The sequence below is a fragment of the Trachypithecus francoisi genome, unplaced genomic scaffold (assembly GCF_009764315.1).
Source record: "Trachypithecus francoisi isolate TF-2019V2 unplaced genomic scaffold, Tfra_2.0 Lachesis_group14, whole genome shotgun sequence".
Classification (NCBI taxonomy): Eukaryota; Metazoa; Chordata; class Mammalia; order Primates; family Cercopithecidae; genus Trachypithecus; species Trachypithecus francoisi.
The window spans coordinates 62,972,748-62,995,248 of record NW_022681459.1 but is presented as its reverse complement, the minus strand read 5'-3'; the positions used below and the strand labels follow the sequence as shown (position 1 = coordinate 62,995,248).

Sequence of the window (22,501 nt, the reverse complement as noted above, 5' to 3'; positions counted from 1 at the left end):
CTCAGTTTTAGGGATTCCTCTTTCTCCTCTGTGTAACATAACAAGGTCATCAGACATGCTCAAGTAAGACATGTACCAGCTGTAAATCCTGCCTTAGTTTGATAAGTTCCTATTTTTCCTCAAGTTGCAAAACCTGTCACTGTATGATTAAGTGCCTTTGTTCTGCCTCTGTAAGTCCGTTTGCCTGCCTTGTAAGCTTCGTGCAACTAGATGGCCAACCCCCTCACTGGTATGTATAAAAGTCAAGCCCTGTCTTTGTTCAGGGCTCAGTCTTTTGGAGGCAAATCAGCTGAGCCAGCACACACCTTAATAAAATCCTCTTGTTTGACCCATTTGGTCTCTTTGGGCCTTTGATTCCTGCAACACTGATTGACAATTTCCTTGTGATATTCTACCTTGCTTTAACCTGAGTAACTCTCTCCTAGCAGAGAGAGAGTGCCGGACAGACTCCATTTTAGTTTCACTTGCAGCCCCCTTTTACCTCCCTCCCTTAAGGCATAACTAGTGTAAACTGACTCAAAGCACGTCCAGGAATGTACCTACTGATAAGATCTTGAGGCAAGCTGCACTAGCAGCTCCTGGGGATGTGTACGGTGGATGGCACCCCAAACCCCTGCATTTCTCTCTTTGTGATAGTTTAAGTCCCTGCACCTGGAACTGTTTATTTTTTTGTAACTGCATTTGTAACCAATTAATTTTTTTAACTTTTGCCAGTTCTGCTTCTGTAAAAATTGCTTCAGCTAAACTTCGCCCTCCCCTATTTAGACTACGGTATAAAAACAAAACTAGCCCCTTCCTCGGGGCCGAGAGAATTTTGAGCGTTAGCTGCCTCTCGGTTGCCGGCTAAAAAGGACTCCTTAGCTTGTCTCAAAGTGTAGCGTTTCTCTGTAACTCGTTTGGTTACGTTTCTCTGTAACTCGTTTGGTTACTTAGACAGCTGAGCTGTCTAAAGACCTGGGATCACTGGGATCATAGAAAGGAAATGTTCAGGTTAAAATACTGTGGAGACCAGCCAGGGACAGTGGCTCACGCCTGTAATCCTAGCACTTTGGGAGGCTGAGGCAGGTGGATCACTTGAGGTCAGGAGTTTGAGACTAGCCTGGCCAACATAGTGAAATCCCATCTCTACTAAAAATACAAAAATTAGCCAGGTGTGATGGTAGGTGCCTGTAATACCCCACTCCAAAAAAAAAAAGATTGCAGAGACCAAGGTTCTTTTGAAGTCTTACAGTGGCTGCCTTTAGAGACAATAGATGACAAATGTTTCCTATTCAGATTTTTTTTTGAGACAGAGTCTCGCACTGTCACCGGGCTGGAATGCAATGGCATGATCTCGGCTCACTGCAACCTCCACCTCCTGGGTTCAAGCAATTCTCCTGCCTCAGCCTCCCAAGTAGCTGGGATTACAGGTGCCTGCCACCATGCCTGGCTAATTTTTTGTGTTTTTAGTAAAGATGGGGTTTCGCTATGTGGGCCAAGCTGATCTCGAACTCCTGACCTCATGATCCACCCACCTCAGCCTCCCAAAGTGCTAGGATTACAGGCGTGAGCCACCCACCGCGCCCAGACCTATTCATATTTTTTAAAGGCACTAGACTCCTAGTTAATCTGTTTAGGATGGGAGGGCCTGGAAGAAAAAGATCCAGCTACATTAATAGAGTTTTTTTTTTTTTTTTTTTTTTTTTGACACGGAGTCTGGCTTTGTCTCCCAGGCTGGAGTGCAGTGGCCGGATCTCAGCTCACTGCAAGCTCCGCCTCCCGGGTTCACGCCATTCTCCTGCCTCAGCCTCCCGAGTAGCTGGGACTACAGGCGCCACCACCTCACCCGGCTAGTTTTTTGTATTTTTTAGTAGAGATGGGGTTTCACCGTGTTAGCCAGGATGGTCTACGATCTCCTGACCTCGTGATCCGCCCATCTCGGCCTCCCAAAGTGCTGGGATTACAGGCTTGAGCCACCACCCCCGGCCAATAGAGATTCTTTACAGTTGCAAATTTTCCCCCACAGAGGACAGCTTTGCAGGGCCATTTCAAGATATCGCAAAGAAACATGTTTTAAAATAAAATATTTTTATTTTCTTCCTTGTCTCATAATGCTATGCCAGAGTCAGGTTGGAAAGTAAGTCACAATATGTAGGGTTAGATAAAACCCATCTAGTGAGAACCCATGGTTTGTAGGGCATGACTCCCCAGATCCCTTAGATAGGAATTTGAGCAAGATGAAAAAATCACACTGTAGTCCCCATCACCCGTGTAACAAACCTTTCATTGTCCCCCTGTACCTATAATCAAAGTTTAAAACATAAAATAAAGTATTTTAAAAAGAAAATGTGGTATATATGAACAGTAGAATATTAGGAGATTCTGTCATATGCTACAAAATAGGTGGTATGTACACACAGTAGAATATTATTCCACCTTTATAAAGGAGATTCTGGGCCGGGCGCGGTGGCTCAATCCTGTAATCCCAGCACTTTGGGAGGCCGAGACGGGCGGATCACGAGGTCAGGAGATCGAGACCATCCTGGCTAACATGGTGAAACCCCATCCCTACTAAAAACTACAAAAAACTAGCCGGGCAAGGTGGTGGCGCCTGTAGTCCCAGCTACTCGGGAGGCTGAGGCAGGAGAATGGCGTGAACCCGGGAGGCGGAGCTTGCAGTGAGCTGAGATCTGGCCACAGCACTCCAGCCTGGATGACAGAGCGAGACTCCGTCTCAAAAAAATAAAATAAAATAAAAAATAAAAATAAAAAATAAAAAGGAGATTCTGTCATAACTATAAGTTTAAAAATATACCCCTGTACCTATAATAACAGTTTAAAAAATGAAATAAAGTGTTTCTTGTTTTGTTTTTGTTTTTGTTTTTTTGAGATGGAGTCCCACTTTGTCGCCCAGGCTGGAGTGCAGTGGCACGATCTCCACTCACCACAACCTGTGCCTCCTTGGTTCAAGTGATTCTCCTGCCTCAGCCTCCCGAGTAGCTGGGACTATAGCCACGTGCCACCACGCCTGGCTAATTTTTTGTATTTTTAGTACAAATGGGGTTTCACCGTGTTAGCCAGGATGGTCTCAATCTCCTGACCTCGTGATCTGGCCCCCTCGGCTTCCCAAAGTGCTGGGATTACAAGCGTGAGCCACTGCACCCAGCCAAATGAAGTATTTTTAAAAAGAAAATGTGGTATATACAACAGTAGAATATTAGGAGATTCTGTCATATGCTACAAAACAGGTGCTATATACCACAGTAGAATATTATTCAGCCTTTAAAAAGGAGATTCTGTCATGCACTACAAAATAGGCAAACCTGAAGAACATTATACCAAGTGAAATATGCCAGTCACAAAAAGACTAATACTGCATGATCCCACCTCCTTGAGATATCTGCAACAGTCAAACTCAAGGAAACAGAATGTAGAACGAGGGCTGTCAGGGGCTAGGGGAGGGGGAAACTGAGAGTTGTCATTCAATGAGTATAGAGTTTCAGTTTTGCAAGATAAAAACCTCCAGAGATCTGTCACCAAACAATGGCAGTATAGTTAACAACACTGGGCCAGGTGAGGTGGCTCATGCCTGTAATCCCAGCCTCCCTGAGGAGGGCGAATCGCTTGAGCTCGGGAGTTCAAGACAAGCCAAGGCAACATGGTAAAAACCTGTCTCTACCAAAAACACACACACAAAAAAAATTAGTCGGGCATGGTGGTGCATGCCTGTCATCCGAGTTACATGGGAGACTGGGGTAGAAGGATCACTGGACCCAGGAGGTGGAGGTTGCATTGAGCTGAGATTGCACCACTGCACGACACAGTGAGACCCTATCTTCAAAAAAAAAAAAAAAAAAAAAAACTCTGAACTGTACACTTAAAAACGGTTAAGAAGCCGAGTGTAATGGTTCACACCTATATTCCCAGCACTTCCTGGAATTTATGCTTTGTAGGGCATGACTCTCCAGATCCCTTAGATAGGAATTTGTGCAAGATGAAAAAATCAGAGCTTAGTCCACACAACGCAGATGAATAGGAGAAAAGGCATACTAATTTATTAACATGTCCATGACGGAGAACACAGGGCGAGCACTCCAACCCCACAAAGAGCTGTAGCAGCTTATATACCATCTTGTGGTTACAGCAAGATTTGGGTCTTGGATCCTGGCAAAACAGGTTATGGGAAGGGGAGAAGAAGCAGCCTGGCTGGCAAAGGTGATCTTGTTATGAAGATGAAACCTCACAGGTAGCAGTCCTCGGAGGAAAAAGATGGTAAATGTTTCTTTCAGACTTTCAGAGTGTCAGACTGTCAGTTCCTCTTTCCTAGATCTGGACAAGGGAGGGCCTCGGAGAAAACCAGGCTGCAGCAATGCAGATTTTCTACAGATGCAAATTTCCCCCACAAAAGACCGCTTTTGCCTCCCAGCACTTTGAGAGGCCGAGGCAGACAGATCACCCAAGGTCAGGAGTTCAAGACCAGCCTGGTCAACATGGCAAAACCCCATCTCTACTAAAAATAGAAAAAAAATGGCCGGGCGCGGTGGCTCAAGCCTGTAATCCCAGCACTTTGGGAGGCCGAGACGGGCGGATCACGAGGTCAGGAGATCGAGACCATCCTGGCTAACACGGTGAAACCCCGCCTCTACTAAAAATACAAAAAAAAAACTAGCCGGGCGAGGTGGCGGCGCCTGTAGTCCCAGCTACTCGGGAGGCTGAGGCAGGAGAATGGCGTAAACCTGGGAGATGGAGCTTGCAGTGAGCTGAGATCCGGCCACTGCACTCCAGTCCAGGCGACAGAGCGAGACTCCGCCTCAAAAAAAAAAAAAAAAAAAAAAATTAGCTGCGCATGGTGGTGTGTGCCTGTAATCCCAGCTACTCAGGAGGCTGAGGCAGGAGAATTGCTCGAATCCAGAAAGCAGAGGTTGCAGTGAGCAGATATCATGCCACTGCATTCCAGCCTGGAGGACAGAGTGAAACTCAATCTCAAAATAATAATAACAATAAAAGACCGCTTTGCAGGGCTGCTTCTGTTTGCAGGAGCGGCCACCTCAAAATATATCAACAAAGGATATTTTGATTACCTTTACTAGCCTTTCAGGTCTCAGAAGCGGATAGATGATGATGGATAGATGGATGAAGAGATGAATGGATGGATGGATAGATAGATAGGTAGGTAGATATGAGGACTAAGCTCTGCTTTTTTTTTTTTTTTTTTTTAATCTTGCCCATATTCCTACCTGAGGGGTCTGGGGAGTCATACCCTATAAACCATAAATTCTCATCAGATGAGTTTTATTTAACCCTCTGTTTCATGACTTACTTTCCAATATGACCGCTGAAGGCGTTCACCTTGCCTGCTGCCTAGACAGAGGTAATTTCTATCAAGACAGAGCCATTGCAATAGAGAAAGAGTAATTCACACAGAGCAGGCTGTGCAGGAGACTGAAATTGTATTATTATTACTCAAATCAGTCTCACTGAAAACTCGGGGATCAGAGATGGTTTTTTGTTTTTAGTCTTTTGTTTTTTTTTAGAAGGAGACTTGCTCTGTCATCCAGACCAGAGTGTTACCGGTGGTAACTGAGAGTCTAGCACCTTTTAAAGTTCTGACAGAAAACATTTGTCATCTTTTGTCTCTAAGGGCAGCCACTATGAGACTTCAAAAGAACCTTGGTCTCCACAATATTTATTTTATTTTATTTATTTTATTTTATTTTGAGACGGAGTCTCATTTTGTCACCCAGGTTCGAGTACAGTGGACCTCCACTCACTGCAACCTCTGCCTCCTGGGTTTGAAAGATTCTCCTGCCTCAGCCTCCCAAGTAGCTGGGATTACAAGCGAGCCACAGCACCTGGCTGATTTTTATATTTTTAGTAGAGACGGGGGTTTCACCATATTGGTCAGGCTGGTCTCGAACTCCTGACTTCAGGTAACTCACCCGCCTCGGCCTCCCAAAGTGTTGGGATTACAGGCGTGAGCCACTGCGCCCAGCCACAATCTTTTATCTTAACCTCAACATTTTCCTTCTATTGATCCCAGGCCTTTAGACAAACTAAACCAATTGTCAATCAGAAAATGTTTAAAGTTACCTAGAGCGTGGAAGCCCCCTGACTTCGAATTGTCTTGCCTTTCTGGATCAAACCAATGTATTTCTCAAATGTATTTGATTAATGTCTCATGCCTCTTAAATTTATGTAAAACCAAGCTGCACCCCAACCACCTTGGGCACATGTTCTCAGGGCCTCCTGAAGGCTGTGTCATGGACCTTGCTTACTCATATTTGACTCAGAATAAATCTATTCAAATATTTTACAGAGTTTGACTCTTTTCGTTGACAGATAGACAGACAGACAGATATTGGCATAGGAATAGACAAGCAAATCTAAGACTTTTAATCTTTTTTTTTTTTTTTTTGAGATAGAATCTCACTCTGTCACCCACGCTGGAGTTCAGTGGCACGACCTCGGCTCACTGCAACCTCTGCCTCCCGGGTTCAAGTGATTCTCCTGCCTCAGCCTCCCAAGTAGCTGGGATTACATGCACTTGCCACCATGCCCAGCTAATTTTTGTATTTTTAGTAGAAATGGGGTTTCACCATGTTGGTCAGGCTGGTCTCGAACTCCTGACTTCAGATGATCCACCTGCCTCGGCCTCCCACAATGCTGGGATTACAGACGTGAGCCATCATGCCTGGCCTTGATCTCTTAATTAAAAAATAAATTTACTGGAATAACAGACTTTTATTTTTCTTTTATCATGCAGGACGGAGATGAATAAAGTCTCAATGATCCTCTTCAGGGTTGACACAGCCCCCTTTTTAAGTATTTAAGTGCTTAAGGAATATACAAAGATGTTGATTACAACATTATTACCAGGAAATATAACTATCAATTAGAACTGCAGGCTTCTTCTCAAAGGTTAAGATTATTTTCATACTGAGGTAGTTCAGCAGGGCTGGTTTCACAGGATATAGATCACAAGGACCCCCTGATAAAACAGGATGCGGTAAAGAGGCCGGGACCAAACTTGTCAAATCCTCTGATGATCCTCACCGCTCATTATATGCTAATTATAATTAATTCTCGTGCGAAAAGGCTACCGCTACAACCAGTGCCTTGACAGTTTTACAAATGCCATAGCAACATCTATACATTACCCTATATGGTCTGAAACGGGAAAGAGTCCTCAGTTCAGGGAATTCCCCCACCCACTACCCAGAAAATTCATTAGTAATTGAATGAATAACTGTTGATAACCTTCGAGTCACATTTAACTGTGAGCAGGCTTCCAAAGTAATCTGCCTTGGGAGCGGTAACCCAGCCTATGCTACAACAATCGTAAGATGTTTGTTACTTATTTTCCTCTCTGTTCTTTTCTTCCTCCACGTGCGGTCATTTAAGTAGAGGCTGTTCACCAATTCACTAATAATTGATTAACTTCACATTCTGTCCCCTGGAGGCTGCCCGCAAGATTAATGAACTTGTTTTGCTTCTAAAGAACGAAGATCCTGAGGTGATGCGACCTCCTTGGCGATCTCCAGAAGTTTGATTGGCGAAGGGATGCAAGCAGCTTTGATCATGGGGGTATCTCACCTCCCACCCTACCCACCTTACAAAGGCAGGTCAGATTCCAGGGTTTGGCTCTCCCATCCTCAGGCTGTGGCCAAATTGAATAAACCTTTCTCTGCTCCTAACCTCCCATGTGTCAGCGTTTGACTTACAGCGTGTCAGGCACTCAAACCTACCCTTTGGGGTTCTGCAACATTCTTTTGACTCAATGGTGACATTCCGTCTCCAACTAAAGAATCTTATAAATTTCTCAAATGACTGATGTACTGATTAGTGCGTAACCTGCAGACACTAAATAGGACATTAATTTCTTTTAAGGGGAGCTGAAGTCTGAAGTTCGACCGCCTGTCTTGTGTGTAGATATTCTTAGCCTGTATGATGTCATCTGTACCCCATGATGGTAACCTCTGTATTGTACCCTCTAAGGAAAGGACTCCCCCTTGTGTTGTTTTTGTTGCTGTTGTTTTTTTTTTTGACATGTATTTTTGTTCATGACACACCCAGGCTGTGGTACAGTGGCACAATCTCGGCTCACTGCAACCTCCACCTCCTGGGTTCAAGCAATTCTCCTGCCTCAGCCTCCCAAGTAGCTGGGATTACAGGAAGGCGCCACCGTGCCTGGCTAATTTTTTTTGTATTTTTAAGTATGGACAGGGTCTCATCATGTCGGTCAGGCTGGTCTCGAATTCCTGACCTCAGGTGATCCGCCCACCTGGGCCTCCCACATTGTTGGGATTACAAGCGTGAGCCACTGCGCCCAGCTCCTCCTCCCTTCTTTTAAACTTTCCCAAAAAAACCTTGTGACAGACTCTGAAATACCCCCAACCCTGTTGGTGTGTCTTCCTGGGTCGATCCTCACATTTGGCTTCCAACAAACCTTTATCAAATTATTTTTGCCTCAACAGCCTTAATTTTGGTGGACACGCTGGACTGCTTAATAAATGGTGCTGACACAACTGGCTATCCATTTGGAAGAAAATTGAGTCCTTTTTCATACCATATGCAAAAATAAATTCCAGATGGATCAACGCTTCAATGTAAAAAATTAAAATCTTAGAAGAAAATCCAGAAGACATGCACAAAACAGAAATTAGGAAAATCCTTGTAATTAAAAGAAAGAATCCAGAGACATTCAACAAAAATATAGATCTATTTGGTTACATAAAATCTAAAATGTTTGTATGGGAAAAGATATAAATAGACCAACTAGGCCAGGCTTGGTGGCTCACACCTGTAATCTCAACACTTTAGGAGGCCAAAGCAGGTGGATCACTTGAGGTCAGGAGTTCGAGACCAGCCTGGCCAATATGGCGATACCCATCTCTACTAAAAATACAAAAATGAGCTGGGTATGGTGGCGTGTGCCTGTAATCCCAGCTACGCAGGAGGCTGAGGCAGGAGAATCGCTTGAACCCAGGAGGCCGAGGTGGCAATGAGCTGAGATTACCCCACTGCACTCCAGCTTGGGCAACTCTGTCTCAAAAAAAAAAAAAAAAAAAATTCTGCATGTGACTTTTTTTTTTTTTTTTAAATAGAGTCTCACTATGTTGTCCAGGCTGGTCTTGAACTCCTGGGCTCAAGCAATTCTCCTGCCTCAGCCTCCCAGAGATGTGGGATTACAGGCATAAGCCACCATGACTGGCCTTTTTTCTTCTCTTTCTTTTTTTGAGAAGGAATTTTGCTCTTGTTGCCCAGGCTGAAGTGCAATGGTGTGATCTCTGCTCACCACAACCTCTGCCTCCTGGGTTCAAATGATTTTCCTGCCTCAGCCTCCTGAGTATCTGGGATTACAGGCATGTGCCACCAAGCCAAGCTAATTTTGTATTTTTAGTAGAGATGGGGGTTTCTCCATGTTGGTCAGGCTGGTCTCAAACTCCTGACCTCAGGTGATCCACCCGCCTTGACCTCCCAAAGTGCTGGGATTACAGGCGTAAACCACTGGCACCCGGTCCTTTCTTTCTTTCTGTTTGTTTTTTTTTTTTTTTTAATGGGAGAAGGAGCCAATGGTAGTCTTTATTGGAAAGAAGAAACTTTGCAGCACATTTTGAGTAACTTGGTGCAGGCACTCAGTGCGTCAGTTGGTGGGGCACCAGCTTATAATGGATTCCATAGCTGGGGCATCGCTAGGTCTCGCCTTTGTGCAACCCAAAGCAGATGATGGTACTGTTGTCCTCTACACAGATGCAGCCCGCTATTCTCTTGTTGGTGATGGAGAGGACTAAATTAGGGTCTTCTCTGGTGTCTGAAGCTGCCTTTGGGAGTAGTATATTGTATGGGTTCAGTCCCTTTCTTGCAGCCATCATGACCTCCCTCTCCAACGCAGTTGCCTGCTTGTCATCAGTACGAACACCGCCTTCAGATGCCATGGAGCACACCGCGACCGCACCACTGGGACTGGGAGCCCTCAGGGCCTGCACCGCCAGCGCTCCAGCTCTGCGGAGTAACCTTGAAGCCATCACGTCCATAGGCCTTTTTCTTTTCTTTTGCAACAGAATCTCGCTCTGTTTCCTAGGCTGGAGTGCAGTGGGGTAATCTCAGCTCCCACCTCGGTCTCCCGGAGTTCAAGCGATTCTCCTGCCTCAGCCTCCCGAGTAGCTGGGACTGTAGGTGTACGCCACCATGCCCAGCTAATTTTTGTATTTTTAGTAGAGACGGCGTTTCACTATGTTAGCCGGCTGGTCTTGAACTCCTGACCTCGTGATCTGCCCGCCTCATGGTGGCAGCCTGGCCAACATGGTGAAACCCTGTCTCCATTAAAAATACAACAATTAGTTGGGTGTGGTGGCAGGTGCCTGTAATCCCAGCTACTCGGGAGGCTGGGGCAGGAGACTCACTTGAACCCTGGAGGTGGAGGTTGCAGTGAGCTGAGATCGTGCCACTGCACTCTAGTCTGGGTGAAAGGGCAAAATTCAATCTCAAAAAAAAGAAATCTGTGTAAGTGGACCCGCTCAGTTCAAACCCAAGTTATGGAACTAGTAACTGTAATGATAATGCATTGCTGGCAAGCGTGCAAGGAAAAGGAAATTTCCAGAATTCTGCTGATGTGCATTGTTATGAACTTTTTTGGAAAGGGATTAGAAATATCTATTAAAGTCAAAATTATAGATGTCCTTTGACCCAGCAATCCCACTACTGAGGAATCCGGCTCACAGACATAAGCACTGGTACTAAGGATATATCTACAAAGAGGCTGTTGAAATGCTGTTTGCAGAGTAAATAAATTGGAAACAAAGTGAATTCCCACTCGTGGATGAATGTGTAATTTATGGTACATTCACACCATTGACTAGTATACAGCCAAAATTTCTACAAGAAATTATTGAGAAAAGAGACAAAATGATGTGTATAATCATGTGTGATGGTTAATACCAAGTGTCAACTTGATTGGATTGAAGGATGTAAAGTACCGATCCTGGGTGTATCTGAGAGGGTGCTGCCAAAGGAAATTAACATTTGAGGCCGGGCGCGGTGGCTCAAGCCTGTAATCCCAGCACTTTGGGAGGCCGAGGCGGGCGGATCATGAGGTCAGGAGATCGAGACCCTCCTGGCTAACACGGTGAAACCCCGTCTCTACTAAAAATACAAAAAACTAGCCGGGCGCGGTGGCGGGCGCCTGTAGTACCAGCTACTCGGAGGCTGAGGCGGGAGAATGGCGGGAACCCGGGAGGCGGAGCTTGCAGTGAGCCGAGATAGCGCCACTGCACTCCAGCCTAGGCGACACAGCGAGACTCCGTCTCAAAAAAAAAAAAAAAAAAAAATTTGAGTCAGGGGGCTGGGAAAGGCAGACCCACCTTTAATCTGGGTGGGCACCATCTAATCAGCCGCCAGTGCGGCCAGAATATAAAGCAGGCGGAAAAAAGTGAAAAGGCCAGACTGGCTTAGCCTCCCAGCCTACATCTTTCTCCCGTGCTGGATGCTGCCTGCCTTTGAATATCAGACTCCAAGTCCTTCAGTTTTGGGACTTGAACTGTCTTCCTTGCTCTTCAGCTTGCAGGTGGCCTATTGTAGGACCTTGTGATCGTGTGAGTTAATGCTCCTTAATAAACTCCACTTTAGATAGGTAGGTAGGTAGGTAGGTAGGTAGGTAGATAGATAGATAGATAGATAGATAGATAGATAGATAGATCCTGTTATTCTGGCCCTCTAGAGAATCCTAATGCATCATGTGATCTTGTTTTTATAAAACAATGAAAAAATCTACTTATGCTCATGCATAAGTACCTATGTTCCTTTGTAATTCTATGAGCACGGAGAATATTTCTGAAGGTTGTACTCCAAGATCATTTACATGAGTTATCTGAAGAGCATTGTGAAGTGAGAGAGAAGAAACAAGGGATGGGGGAAGCAGGGAGCAGTAAACCAAAAAGAAGGCTGGGCAAGGTGGCTCACCCCTGTAATCCCAGCACTTTGGGAGGCTGAGGCGGGTGGATCACAAAGTCAGGAGTTTGAGACTAGCCTGACCAACATGGTGAAACCCTGTCTCTACTAAAATACAAAAATTAGCCGGGTGTGGTGACACATGCCTGTAATCCCAGCTACTCAGGAGGCTGAGGCAGGAGAATCGCTTGAACCCAGGAGGTGGAGGTTGCAGTGAGCCAAGATGGCGCCACTGCATTCCAGCCTGGGCGACAGAGTGAGACTCTGTCTGAAAACAAAAAAAGAAAGAAAGAAAGAAAAGAAAAGCCAAAAGGAAATAAACTGCATTCAAAAAAAGAAATTATACACAATATATTTTCATTCGTTCATTTAAGTGAGAGAGAGAGACAGTGGTCAGTAAACACAACATGTTTAGGTAGAATGATGTAAAAAGTCAAGTCAGAGGTATTTATATACTTAGAAATGCTTTTCTGCTCTGCCACCAAAAATAATAATAACTAAGAAGAAAAATCAATTTTAGGCTGGGCACGGTGGCTCGTGCCTGTCATCCCAGCACTTTGGGAGGTAGAGGTTGGAGGATCACTTGAGGCCAGGAGTTTGAGACCAGCCTGGGCAATATGGAGAGACCGCAGCTCTATTTTGTAAAAATTAAAAATAAATAAATAAATATACAGAATAAATTGTAGGGGCCCTCTAGTGGCTGCACATCATTTTCCTCCACTCTGACAGGTACTCCAATAGCACTTGTATAACAAAGAGAAACTTAGTACCGGATGCCACAAATAAACATTGTTATCACAATTTAAAGAGACTCAGCCTAATGACGAAAGGTCTCCGTTTAAATCTCCTTGGTTTGTGCATCTCTGTAAAGAATCAATCGTTAGATTGCTCAGATCCCGCCAGCCATCTCGATCAGTCTGAAATACTGTATTTGTGTGTGTCTGGCCTGCTAGTTAAGATGTCCGGAGTGTTCAAAAGAATCAGTCTAGATTTATAATACTAGATTTATAATTAATCGAATTAATAATGTTTACATGCTTACGGAAAATTGATTTTCAGAGTTATATTACTTGAATAAATTGGGTAATAAAGTACCAATGTTAATGAGTATTACTCTCCATACACAAAAATATCTTGAATAAAGCAACTATTTAACAATCTGTTTTATTACTTAAAATTAAGATTGCCTGCAAATAACTGAAGCCTCAAAGCCAGAGGATGAAACCAGACAGAAGCAGGCCCTCTGAGGGTGGCCAGGCGTTTGTTCACCTCATAACCCCAGGTGAACCGGACATGCACAGTGTCGGCTGGATGATCAGACAGACAGGGAAAAAGCGAGCCCCCAGATGCGCAGGTGAGAGGCACAGGCTCTTCCTCTCCGGCAAAGCGCTCTCCCTCCAGCAACGCAGGGACAATGGCCTGCACTCCCGCTGGCCTGACTACCCTGGCCTGGCCATGAACCGGAACCTGGCCCTCCTTCTCCAGAGGAGACCTCCCCGCATTCCCCCAGCCACGTGGCTTCCTTGAAAGATTCCTGCCTCCTGTCTGTGGTGGGCAGGGGCCCAAATCCCACCACACCCTCCCAAAGTCAGGCCTGGCGAGGTGGCTCCCACCTGTAATCCCAGCACTTTGGGAGGCTGAAGCGAAGAGATCGCTTGAGGTCAGGAGTTCGAGACCAGCCTGGGCAACATGGTGAAACCCCATCTCTACCAAAAATACAAAAAAAATAGCCAGCGTGGTGGTGCAGCCTGTAGTCCTAGCTACTTGGGAGACTGAGGTGGGAAGATCACCTGAGCCAGGAGGTCAAGGCCGTAGTGAGCGAAAATGGTGCCAACCAGAGTAATATTCTGCCTCAATAAATAAATTAATTAATTAAATAATAAGAACGGACCCAGTGAGGTGAGAAAGCACCGAAGCCACTGGAGGAGGCAAGCGGAGGAGCACCGGGAGGAAGGAGGCAGGGGGTGCAGGGACAGGCGGGGCTCAGACCCCCATCGGATTCCATCCAAAAGGCAGAGCCCAAAGGTGCAGTCAAGAGGAGGACAGGGAGGTCCTGGGGGTCCGGGGGTTGGGCAGCTTCTTCCCCACTTTCCCATGGGATTTATTTTCAGGACAGTTGGGCTCTGTGGAGAGCAGGGAAGGCGGCACCTGCCCCATCCTAGGCCAGCTGGGCAGCCTCACGCCCCCGCTCCACCTTCCTGGGGTGCTGCTCTTCCTTTCTCTCTCGCTCTCAGGGCACCCGGCCCTTTGGGCCTGCATCCTCTGTGCCTCCTCCCTCTAAGGACAATGGAAGAGGCGTCTGCCTTCCCCTGCCCCCAGCGCCACCGTCCCCTCCCCCCTCCCCCCACACCCTGTGCCTTCATTCCTTCCTCTTTCCTTCTGCAGCTTTTCCCTCTCGTCCCCTCCCCTCCCCTCCAGCTTCACAGGAACTTTCCCGGGCCTGCTTTCCTTCATATGCTGTATGGCTTTTCTTTCCAGGAGGCATCCAGAACCGAACGGTGAAGCGGCGGGGGGTGGGGGAGTGGGGGGAGAGGCGGGAGAGGGGGCAGTGAAGCGAGGGGGCGCGGTGGGGCGGTGAAGCGGGGCGCTGACAGGCAATCTCCAGGCAATGAGGTCTCCCAGGGCACCGGCCAGAAGCCATGCCTTCCAGGAATGGACCACCGACAGCCTCAGGTGGCTGGCTGTGACCACCTACCCAGGCAGAGCTACAGGGAAGAAGGCAGTGGCTCCCAAATGTGCCCCCAGCCTTTTCAGGGCCTGCAGGGTCCAAGGTTCTCATCATTATGGTTCAGATGTTGTCTGTCTTCCCACTCTCATGTTCTCACAATGAAGGCGGAATTTTCCAGAGGCTGCATGCCATGCAATATTGCAACAGGTTTAACGCAGGAGATATGAGAATCCACCTTCCCATTAAGCCAAACAAAAAAGAGGCAACAGGGGGTGGGGGGGGGACACGGCGGGGAGTAAAGCAACACCAACTCTCCTCACTGAATCTTTTTGTTTTGGAAAATATATTTGACATAAAATATGTTACTTATGTTACTAGGTAATGGCTCCAGGCCCAGTGCGGTGGCTCACGTCTGTAATCCCAGCACTTTGGGAGGCTCAGGTGGATCACCTGAGGTCAGGAGTTTGAGACCAGTCTGGCCAACATGGCGAAACCCTATCTCTTCTAAAAACACAAAAATTAGCTGGGTGTGGTGGCGTGCACCTGTATTCCCAGCTATTCGGGAGGCTGAGGCAGGAGAATGGCTTGAACCCAGGAGGCAGATCATGCCACTGCACTTCCAGCCTGGGCAACAAAGCAAGGCTGTCTCCAAAAAAAAAAAAAAAAAAAAAAAAAATATATATATATATATATATGAAATAAAAACTGCAAAATTAAAAAATATCTAATTCATTAAAAAATAATGAAGCCATTACTTTTTTTTTTTTTTTTTTTGAGAGAGAATCTCGATCTTGTTGCCCAGGCTGGAGTGCGGTGGCATGATCTCAGCTCACTGCAATCTCCACCTCCTGGGTTCAAGTGAATCTCCTGGCTCAGCCTCCCAAGTAGCTGGGATTACAGGCACCTGCCACCATGCCTGGCTAATTTTTGTATTTTTAGTAGACATGGGGTTTCGCCATGTTGGTCAGGCTGGTCTTGAACTCTTGACCTCAGGTGATCCACCTGCCTCAGCCTCCCAAAGTGATGGGATTACAGGCATGAGCCACCGCACCTGGCCTCTAATATGATAAATACTGATAGCTATAACCCACATACACAAAAGCTCTCTGGGGTTCTTAACAGTTTTTAAGAATGTAAATGGATTCAGCAACCAAAAAGTTTGAGAACTGCTATAGAAAGATTATAGTTGTGAGGTGTCTGGTGCCAGATACAGGTTCAAATCCCTGCTCTGCTACATCCTAGGCATGTAGCCTTGAAAAACTAACCACAGCCTCTCTAACCACTTGTCTCCACTCACAGAAACAGGTGCAACAATAGTACCTACCTCAGAGAGTCATCCTCAGTGTTTGGACGAACGGAGGCAAGATGGTGCACTTCCGGGTTCTTCTTCACCAACTTTTCCCGCGCGCGCGAAAATGCAGCCGGCTCCCGGGACGGTGCAGACCAACTGGGCATGCGCCAGGTGACGTCAATCCAAAGAGACCAAGATTTACCTGGTCGCACCTGTGGAACGCCCCCTGACACGCCCGTGCCCCGCCTATTGCCCGCCCACTCCTAGAAAAGCCGCTCTGGAGGGACGCCACGCGCGGCCTTCCTAAGTCCTTCACACCTGTGGGGATGTCAGGACTGCAGGAACTCCTTCCGAGAGCCCCACGGGGGGACTCTGTCGGCCTTCTTTGCGGGAGGCCGACAGACCTCTTCCCCACACCTTAGGTGACCAAAATAAACTTGCAGTTTTGCTCCTACACTTGCCTACTCGCTGGTTCTTTTGTGCCCGCTCTGGTGGTCTTAGAAAAATCAAGTCAGCACACAGGTAACATACAGGAGAGCTATACTGAGCACATGGACCAGGGCAATTCTGAGACTTTTCTTGGTTTTCTTTTTTCCTTTGAGACAGGATCTCACTCTGTCACCCAGGCTGTAGTCCAATGGCATGATCATAGCTCACTATAGTCTTGACCTCCTGGACTCAAGCAAACCTCCTGTTTCAGCCTCCAGTGTAGCTGGGACTACAGGTGCCACCACACCCAGCTAATTTTTTCTATTTTTCATAGATACAGGGTCTCGCTATGTTGCCCAGGCTGCTTTCCAACTCTAGGCCTTAAGTGATCCACCCGCCTTGGCCTCCCAAAACACTGGGATTACAGGCTTGAGCCACCACACCCAGCCATGACATGTTCTTGGGGATTCAGAATTTGGGTTAAGGCTTAAAGCTAAAGACAAAGCATGCTGAGTGTTCCACTCTTTTATTTTATATTTTATTTTATTTTATTTTATTTTATAGACAGAGTCTCGTTCTGTCACCCAGGTTGGGGTACAGTGTTGAAATCTCAGCTCACTGCAAGCTCCGCCTCACAGGCTCAAGTGATTCTCCTGTCTCAGCCTCCCGAGTAGCTGGGACTACAGGCGCACACCACCACGCCCAGATAATTTTTTTTGTTGTTGTTGTTGAGGCGGAGTCTCACTCTGTTCTCACTCTGTTGCCCGGGCTGGAGTGCAGTGGCCGGATCTCAGCTCACTGCAAGCTCCGCCTCCCGGGTTCACGCCATTCTCCTGCCTCAGCCTCCCGAGTAGCTGGGACTACAGGCGCCCGCCACCTCGCCCGGCTAGTTTTTGTATTTTTTTTAGTAGAGACGGGGTTTCACAGTGTTAGCCAGGATGGTCTCGATCTCCTGACCCCGTGATCCGCCCGTCTCGGCCTCCCAAAGTGCTGGGATTACAGGCTTGAGCCACCGTGCCCGGCCCCAGATAATTTTTTTTTTTTTTTTTTTTTTTTTTTTGAGGCGGACTCTCGCTCTGTCGCCCGGACTGGAGTGCAGGATCTCGGCTCACTGCAAGCTCCGCCTCCCGGGTTTCCCCCATTCTCCTGCCTCAGCCTCCCGAGTAGCTGGGACTACAGGCGCCCGCCACCTCGCCCGGCTAGTTTTTGTATTTTTAGTAGAGACGGGGTTTCACCTTATTAGCCAGGATGGTCTCAATCTCCTGACCTCGTGATCCGCCCGTCTCGGCCTCCCAAAGTGCTGGGATTACAGGCTTGAGCCACCGCGCCCGGCCCAGATAATTTTTATACTTTTAGTAAAGACGGGGTTTCCCCAAGTTGGCCAGGCTGGTCTCAAACTCCTGACCACAGGTGATCTGCCCGCCTCAGCCTCCCAAAGTGCTGGGATTACAGGCATGAGTCACTGCGCCCAGCCCTGAGTGCTCCACTTCCTAAAGGAAATCACCAAGGAGTTGCCAGCAAGCGACTAGAGCCAGACTCTACCCTCAGTGCAGGAAACTAGGAGGAGGCAGAATCAGCCCTAGTGTTACTACCTGTGAGCATACACACGCGCGTGCGCACACACATACACGCGTGTGCTACAGGAAAACAGCAAGAGTGACGCCACCTTGAAGCGTAACCGCCATGAGGACCGGTGGCTAAACCTGCATACCAATGTGTCCTGCAGCAAGGTCTTCAAACAATATCCATCGGGTAGATGACCCCTCGTAAACATGCTTACCCAACCTCCCCAGTGCTCATGAGTCTTGACAACAAAGTCTGAAGACGTGACCGGCTGCACGTTTCACCCTAAAAGCTTGCTATATAAAGAACACTTTCTGGAGGGTGGCTGCAGGGATCTGCCATCTCTCGGCTGCCAGCGACATGGCCTCTGTTCCTAAGTCCCCACTAAATGTTTCTTTCTCAGAAATTGGATTTGTCAGCCTCTGTCTTTGGTCTCTTGGCTCCCTTGGTCTTGGGGGCAGGCATGCATAGATCTGCCCACCACCAAACATGGACACATCGCCTTCTTCCTCCTCTGACCCTTCCCCCACCCCTGCGGCTTTATCTACCACTATGTGCCCAGGCCCCGGCATCTGCATCCCATCAAGTGTGGGGTAGCACTGAGGATGGTGGAGTCTGGGTGAGTGGTGCCTGAGGGTCTTTATATTGCTGTCTCTACTTTTGCATGTTTGGATTTTTTCATAATAAAAAGTTTAGGCCGGGCGCGGTGGCTCATGCCTATAATCCTAGCACTTTGGGAGGCCGAGGCAGGTGGATCACGAGGTCAGGAGTTCAAGACCAGTCTCGCCAAGATGGTGAAACCCTCTCTCTCCTAAAAATACAAATATTAGCTGGGCTTGGTGGCATGCGCCTGTAGTCCCAGCTACTTGGGAGGCTCAGGCAGATAATTGCTTGAACCTGGGAGGCAGACGTTGCAGTGAGCCAAGATCATGTCACTGTACTCCAGCCTGGGCAACAGAGCAAGACTCTGTCTCAAAAAAAAAAAAAAAGGGGGGGGCGGGCACAGTGGTCATGCCTGTAATCCCAGCACTTTGGGAGGCTGAGGCGGGTGGATCATGATGTCAGGAGTTCAAGACCAGCTTGACCAACGTGGTGAAATTCCGTCTCTACTAAAAATACAGGCGTGGTGGCACACGCCTGTAATTCCAGCTACTCAGGAGGCTGAGGCAGGAGTATCGCTTGAACCCGGAAGGCAGAGGTTGCTGTGAACTGAGATCATGCCACTGCACTCCAATGTGGGCAACAGAGACTCTGTCTCAAAAAAAAGGGGGCGGGCACGGTGGCTCATGCCTGTAATCCCAGCACTTTGGGAGGCCGAGGCGGGTGGATCATGACATCAGGAGTTTGAGACCAGCCTGACCAACAGGGTGAAACCCCGTCTCTACTGAAAATACAAAAATTAGCCAGGTGTGGTGGCACGCACCTGTAATCCCAGCTACTCAGGAAGCCAAGGCAGGAAAATCGCTTGAACCTGGAAAGCAGAGGTTGCAGTGAGCTGAGATCACGCCATTGCATGCCAGCCTGGGTGACAAAGGGAGACTCTGTCTCAAAAAAAAAAAAAAAAAAAAACGGCAGGCACAGTGGCTCATGCCTATTAGCACTTTGGGAGGCGGAGGCAGGTGGATCATGAGATCAGGAGATCGAGACCATCCTGGCTAACATGGTGAAACCCCGTCTCTACTAAAAAAATATAAAAAATTAGCCAGGCATGGTGGCAGGCGCCTGGAGTCCCCGCTACTCGGGAGGCTGAGGCAGGAGAATGGCATGAACCCGGGAGACAGTTGCAGTGAGCTGAGATTGCACCACTGCACTCCAGTCTGGGCGACAGAGCGAGACTCCGTCTCAAAAAAAAAAAAAAGTTTAAAAAATAAGAATTCTACCAAATGTGTTTTTCTCCTCTAAGCTTCAGAACTGTTTGTGAACTGCTTGTGGGACCACTCTACCTGAACACCTGTATCATGGACTGAATGTTTGTGTGTGTGTCCACCATCCCACCCCCCACTGCAAATTCTCCGTTGAAGCCTTAGGCCCCAGTGTGATGTATTTGGAGGTGGGGCCTTTGAGAGGTCTTTAGATTTATTTGAGGCCATGAGGGTGGAGCCCCCATGATGGCATTAGCAGCCTTAGAAAAAAAGAAAGAGACACCAAAGCGTCCTCTCTCTGCCAGGTAAAGACCCAGTGCAAAGGCGGCCCTCACCAAACACTGTATCTGCCAGCGTCGTGGTCTTGGACTTCCCGGCCCCTAGAGCTGTGACAAATGAATGTCTGTGTTCTGGTGTATGGCACTGTGTTACAGCCACCTGTACTGCCAACCTACACACACTCTGAACTCGGTGAAACCAACCTGGCCACTTCTTCCTCTGCCAGGTGTTTCCGCTTGCTCAGCTCTTGCCCTGCCATTCTCATCTCTGCCTTTAGCCATGGCCAGGGTCCCGTCTTCACTTTCTGCCTGGTGGGGTAATCTGGATGCCAGGTGGGAGCACCTTGGCCTCTGCATAGACACAGCTGAGAAGTATAGGAAGTCAACACCCCAGAGCAGCTTCAGCAATGGGATGGGGAGGATGGGAGAGGGGCTATATGTTTCTATCCCCAGTTGGACAGACGATTTCCGGAGGTGTTTCAAACTCTTCCCCGAAAGTCCAGGTGGAATCGAGCTCCCGTGCCCACAGCACCTACCTCAATAATGTGCCCTTACCCAGGTTTTCCCTCCTCCCTGGCCCTGTCTCAACTCTTGCTTCCTAGAACCCGCCCCCTCAAATAAACTACCTGCACCCAAGTCCCGGCCTTCGACTCTGTTCTCATGGACGCTGCGTCAGCTTGCTATGGCCGCTGTAATAAGCTCCCACAGACCAGGAGGCTTAAACAACAGAAATGTATCCTCTCACAGTTATGGAGGCTGAAGTCCAGGATCAAGGGTCAGCAGGATTGGTTCCTTCTGAGCTTGGAAAGAAGGCTCTGATGCAGGCCTCTCTTCCTGGCTTATGGATGGCGTCTTCTCTGTCTTCACACAGTCATCTCACAGCATGCGTCTGTGTCCAAATCACCCCCCACCCACCTTTTTTTTTTTTTTTTCCAAGATGGAGTCTCCAGGCTGGAGTGCAGTGGCGATCTTGGCTCAGCTGCAACCTCCACCTCCCAGGTTCAAGAGATTCTCCTGCCTCAGCCTCCAGAGTAGCTGGGATTATAGGTGCCTGCCACCACGCCCAGCTAATTTTTGTATTTTTAGTAGAGATGGGGTTTCACCATATAGTTCAGGCTGGTCTCTTAACTCCTGACCTCAGGTGTTCCGCTCACCTCGGCCTCCCAAAGTGCTGGGATTACAGGTGTGAGCCACTGCCCCAGGCCCCTGGCATATTCTTGATTCCTCCCTTGCATCAAATCAGTGGCCACATCTTGACACTTCCACCACCTAAATCTATCCCCAGTCTGTTTCTCTCTTTCACTGACACGTCCACAGTTGCAGCCACCATCCCCCTCCACCTGCACGGCTGCAACAGCCTCTTAACTCTTCTCCCCACAATCAGCCCTGCCTGCTCCAGCCCAGCCTCCATCCTGCAGCCCGTGATGCACTGAAATGCAGACGTGCTCCCAGGACTTGCCCTTGGCTCTGACCACCTGTCTCAGTGTTCAGATGTGCGTGCTAAGCTTGGCCAAACACACAGTAGGTGAGCGTTAGCCTCACGACAGTCCTGCGATCCAGAACCTGCAGTTGCAGAGACCTGGGATGCTCACCGCTCCAAGGTTCTGGAACAGAGGACTCGGGGGGGAAGCAGATAAAAGGTGCCAGAAGGCCGGGCGCGGTGGCTCAAGCCTGTAATCCCAGCACTTTGGGAGGCCGAGACGGGCGGATCACGAGGTCAGGAGATCGAGACCATCCTGGCTAACACAGTGAAACCCCGTCTCTACTAAAAAAAAAATACAAAAACTAGCCGGGCGAGGTGGCGGGCGCCTGTAGTCCCAGCTACTTGGGAGGCTGAGGCAGGAGAATGGCGTAAACCCGGGAGGTGGAGCTTGCAGTGAGCTGAGATCCGGCCACTGCACTCCAGTCCGGGCGACAGAGCGAGACTCCGCCTCAAAAAAAAAAAAAAAAAAAAAAAAAAAGGTGCCAGAAGCACTTCCAGGCCTCTGATGACACACTACGGGCCACGGCGATGGCATCGCCCAGAGACACTCCACAGTTTCCTCTTCTCATCACCTCAGTGAATTCTCTGTCCATCTGGGGGCTCAGCAAAGGGAAAGACTTGTCCGAGATCATGGTCAGTGACCAGCAGACCTGGGACCTAAACCCCAGGCGTCGCCAGGGACTGAAGCTCTTTCCTCAGCACAGTGGGGACAGCACTGTCAGGCCTCTGAGCTGAAGCTCAGCCCTTGTAACCCCTGTGACCTGCACATATACGTCCAGATGGCCTGCAGGAGCCAAGAAGTCTGGGGCAACCCAAAAGCACAAAAAGAAGTGAAACAGCCAGCTCCTGTCTTAACTGATTGACCAACCTTGCGACATTCCATTATTACTTGCTCCTGCCCTGCCCCAACTGATGGATCGATCGACTGACCTGGTGACATTCTTCTTCTGGACAATGAGTATTATGATCTCCCCACCAGGCACCTTGTGACCCCTCCTCTGC

General features: G+C 48.2%; 1 protein-coding gene across 1 annotated transcript; it reads right to left on the bottom strand.

Moving 5' to 3' along the window:
- Positions 1-9,536: 9,536 nt before the first annotated feature.
- LOC117096477 (cytochrome c oxidase subunit 5B, mitochondrial-like) lies at positions 9,537-10,028 on the bottom strand. The gene has a single exon (XM_033233921.1). The coding sequence runs from the start codon at positions 10,011-10,013 to the stop codon at positions 9,672-9,674; it is 342 nt and encodes a 113-aa protein (XP_033089812.1). The 5' UTR covers positions 10,014-10,028; the 3' UTR covers positions 9,537-9,671.
- Between the last annotated feature and the right edge of the window lie 12,473 nt (positions 10,029-22,501).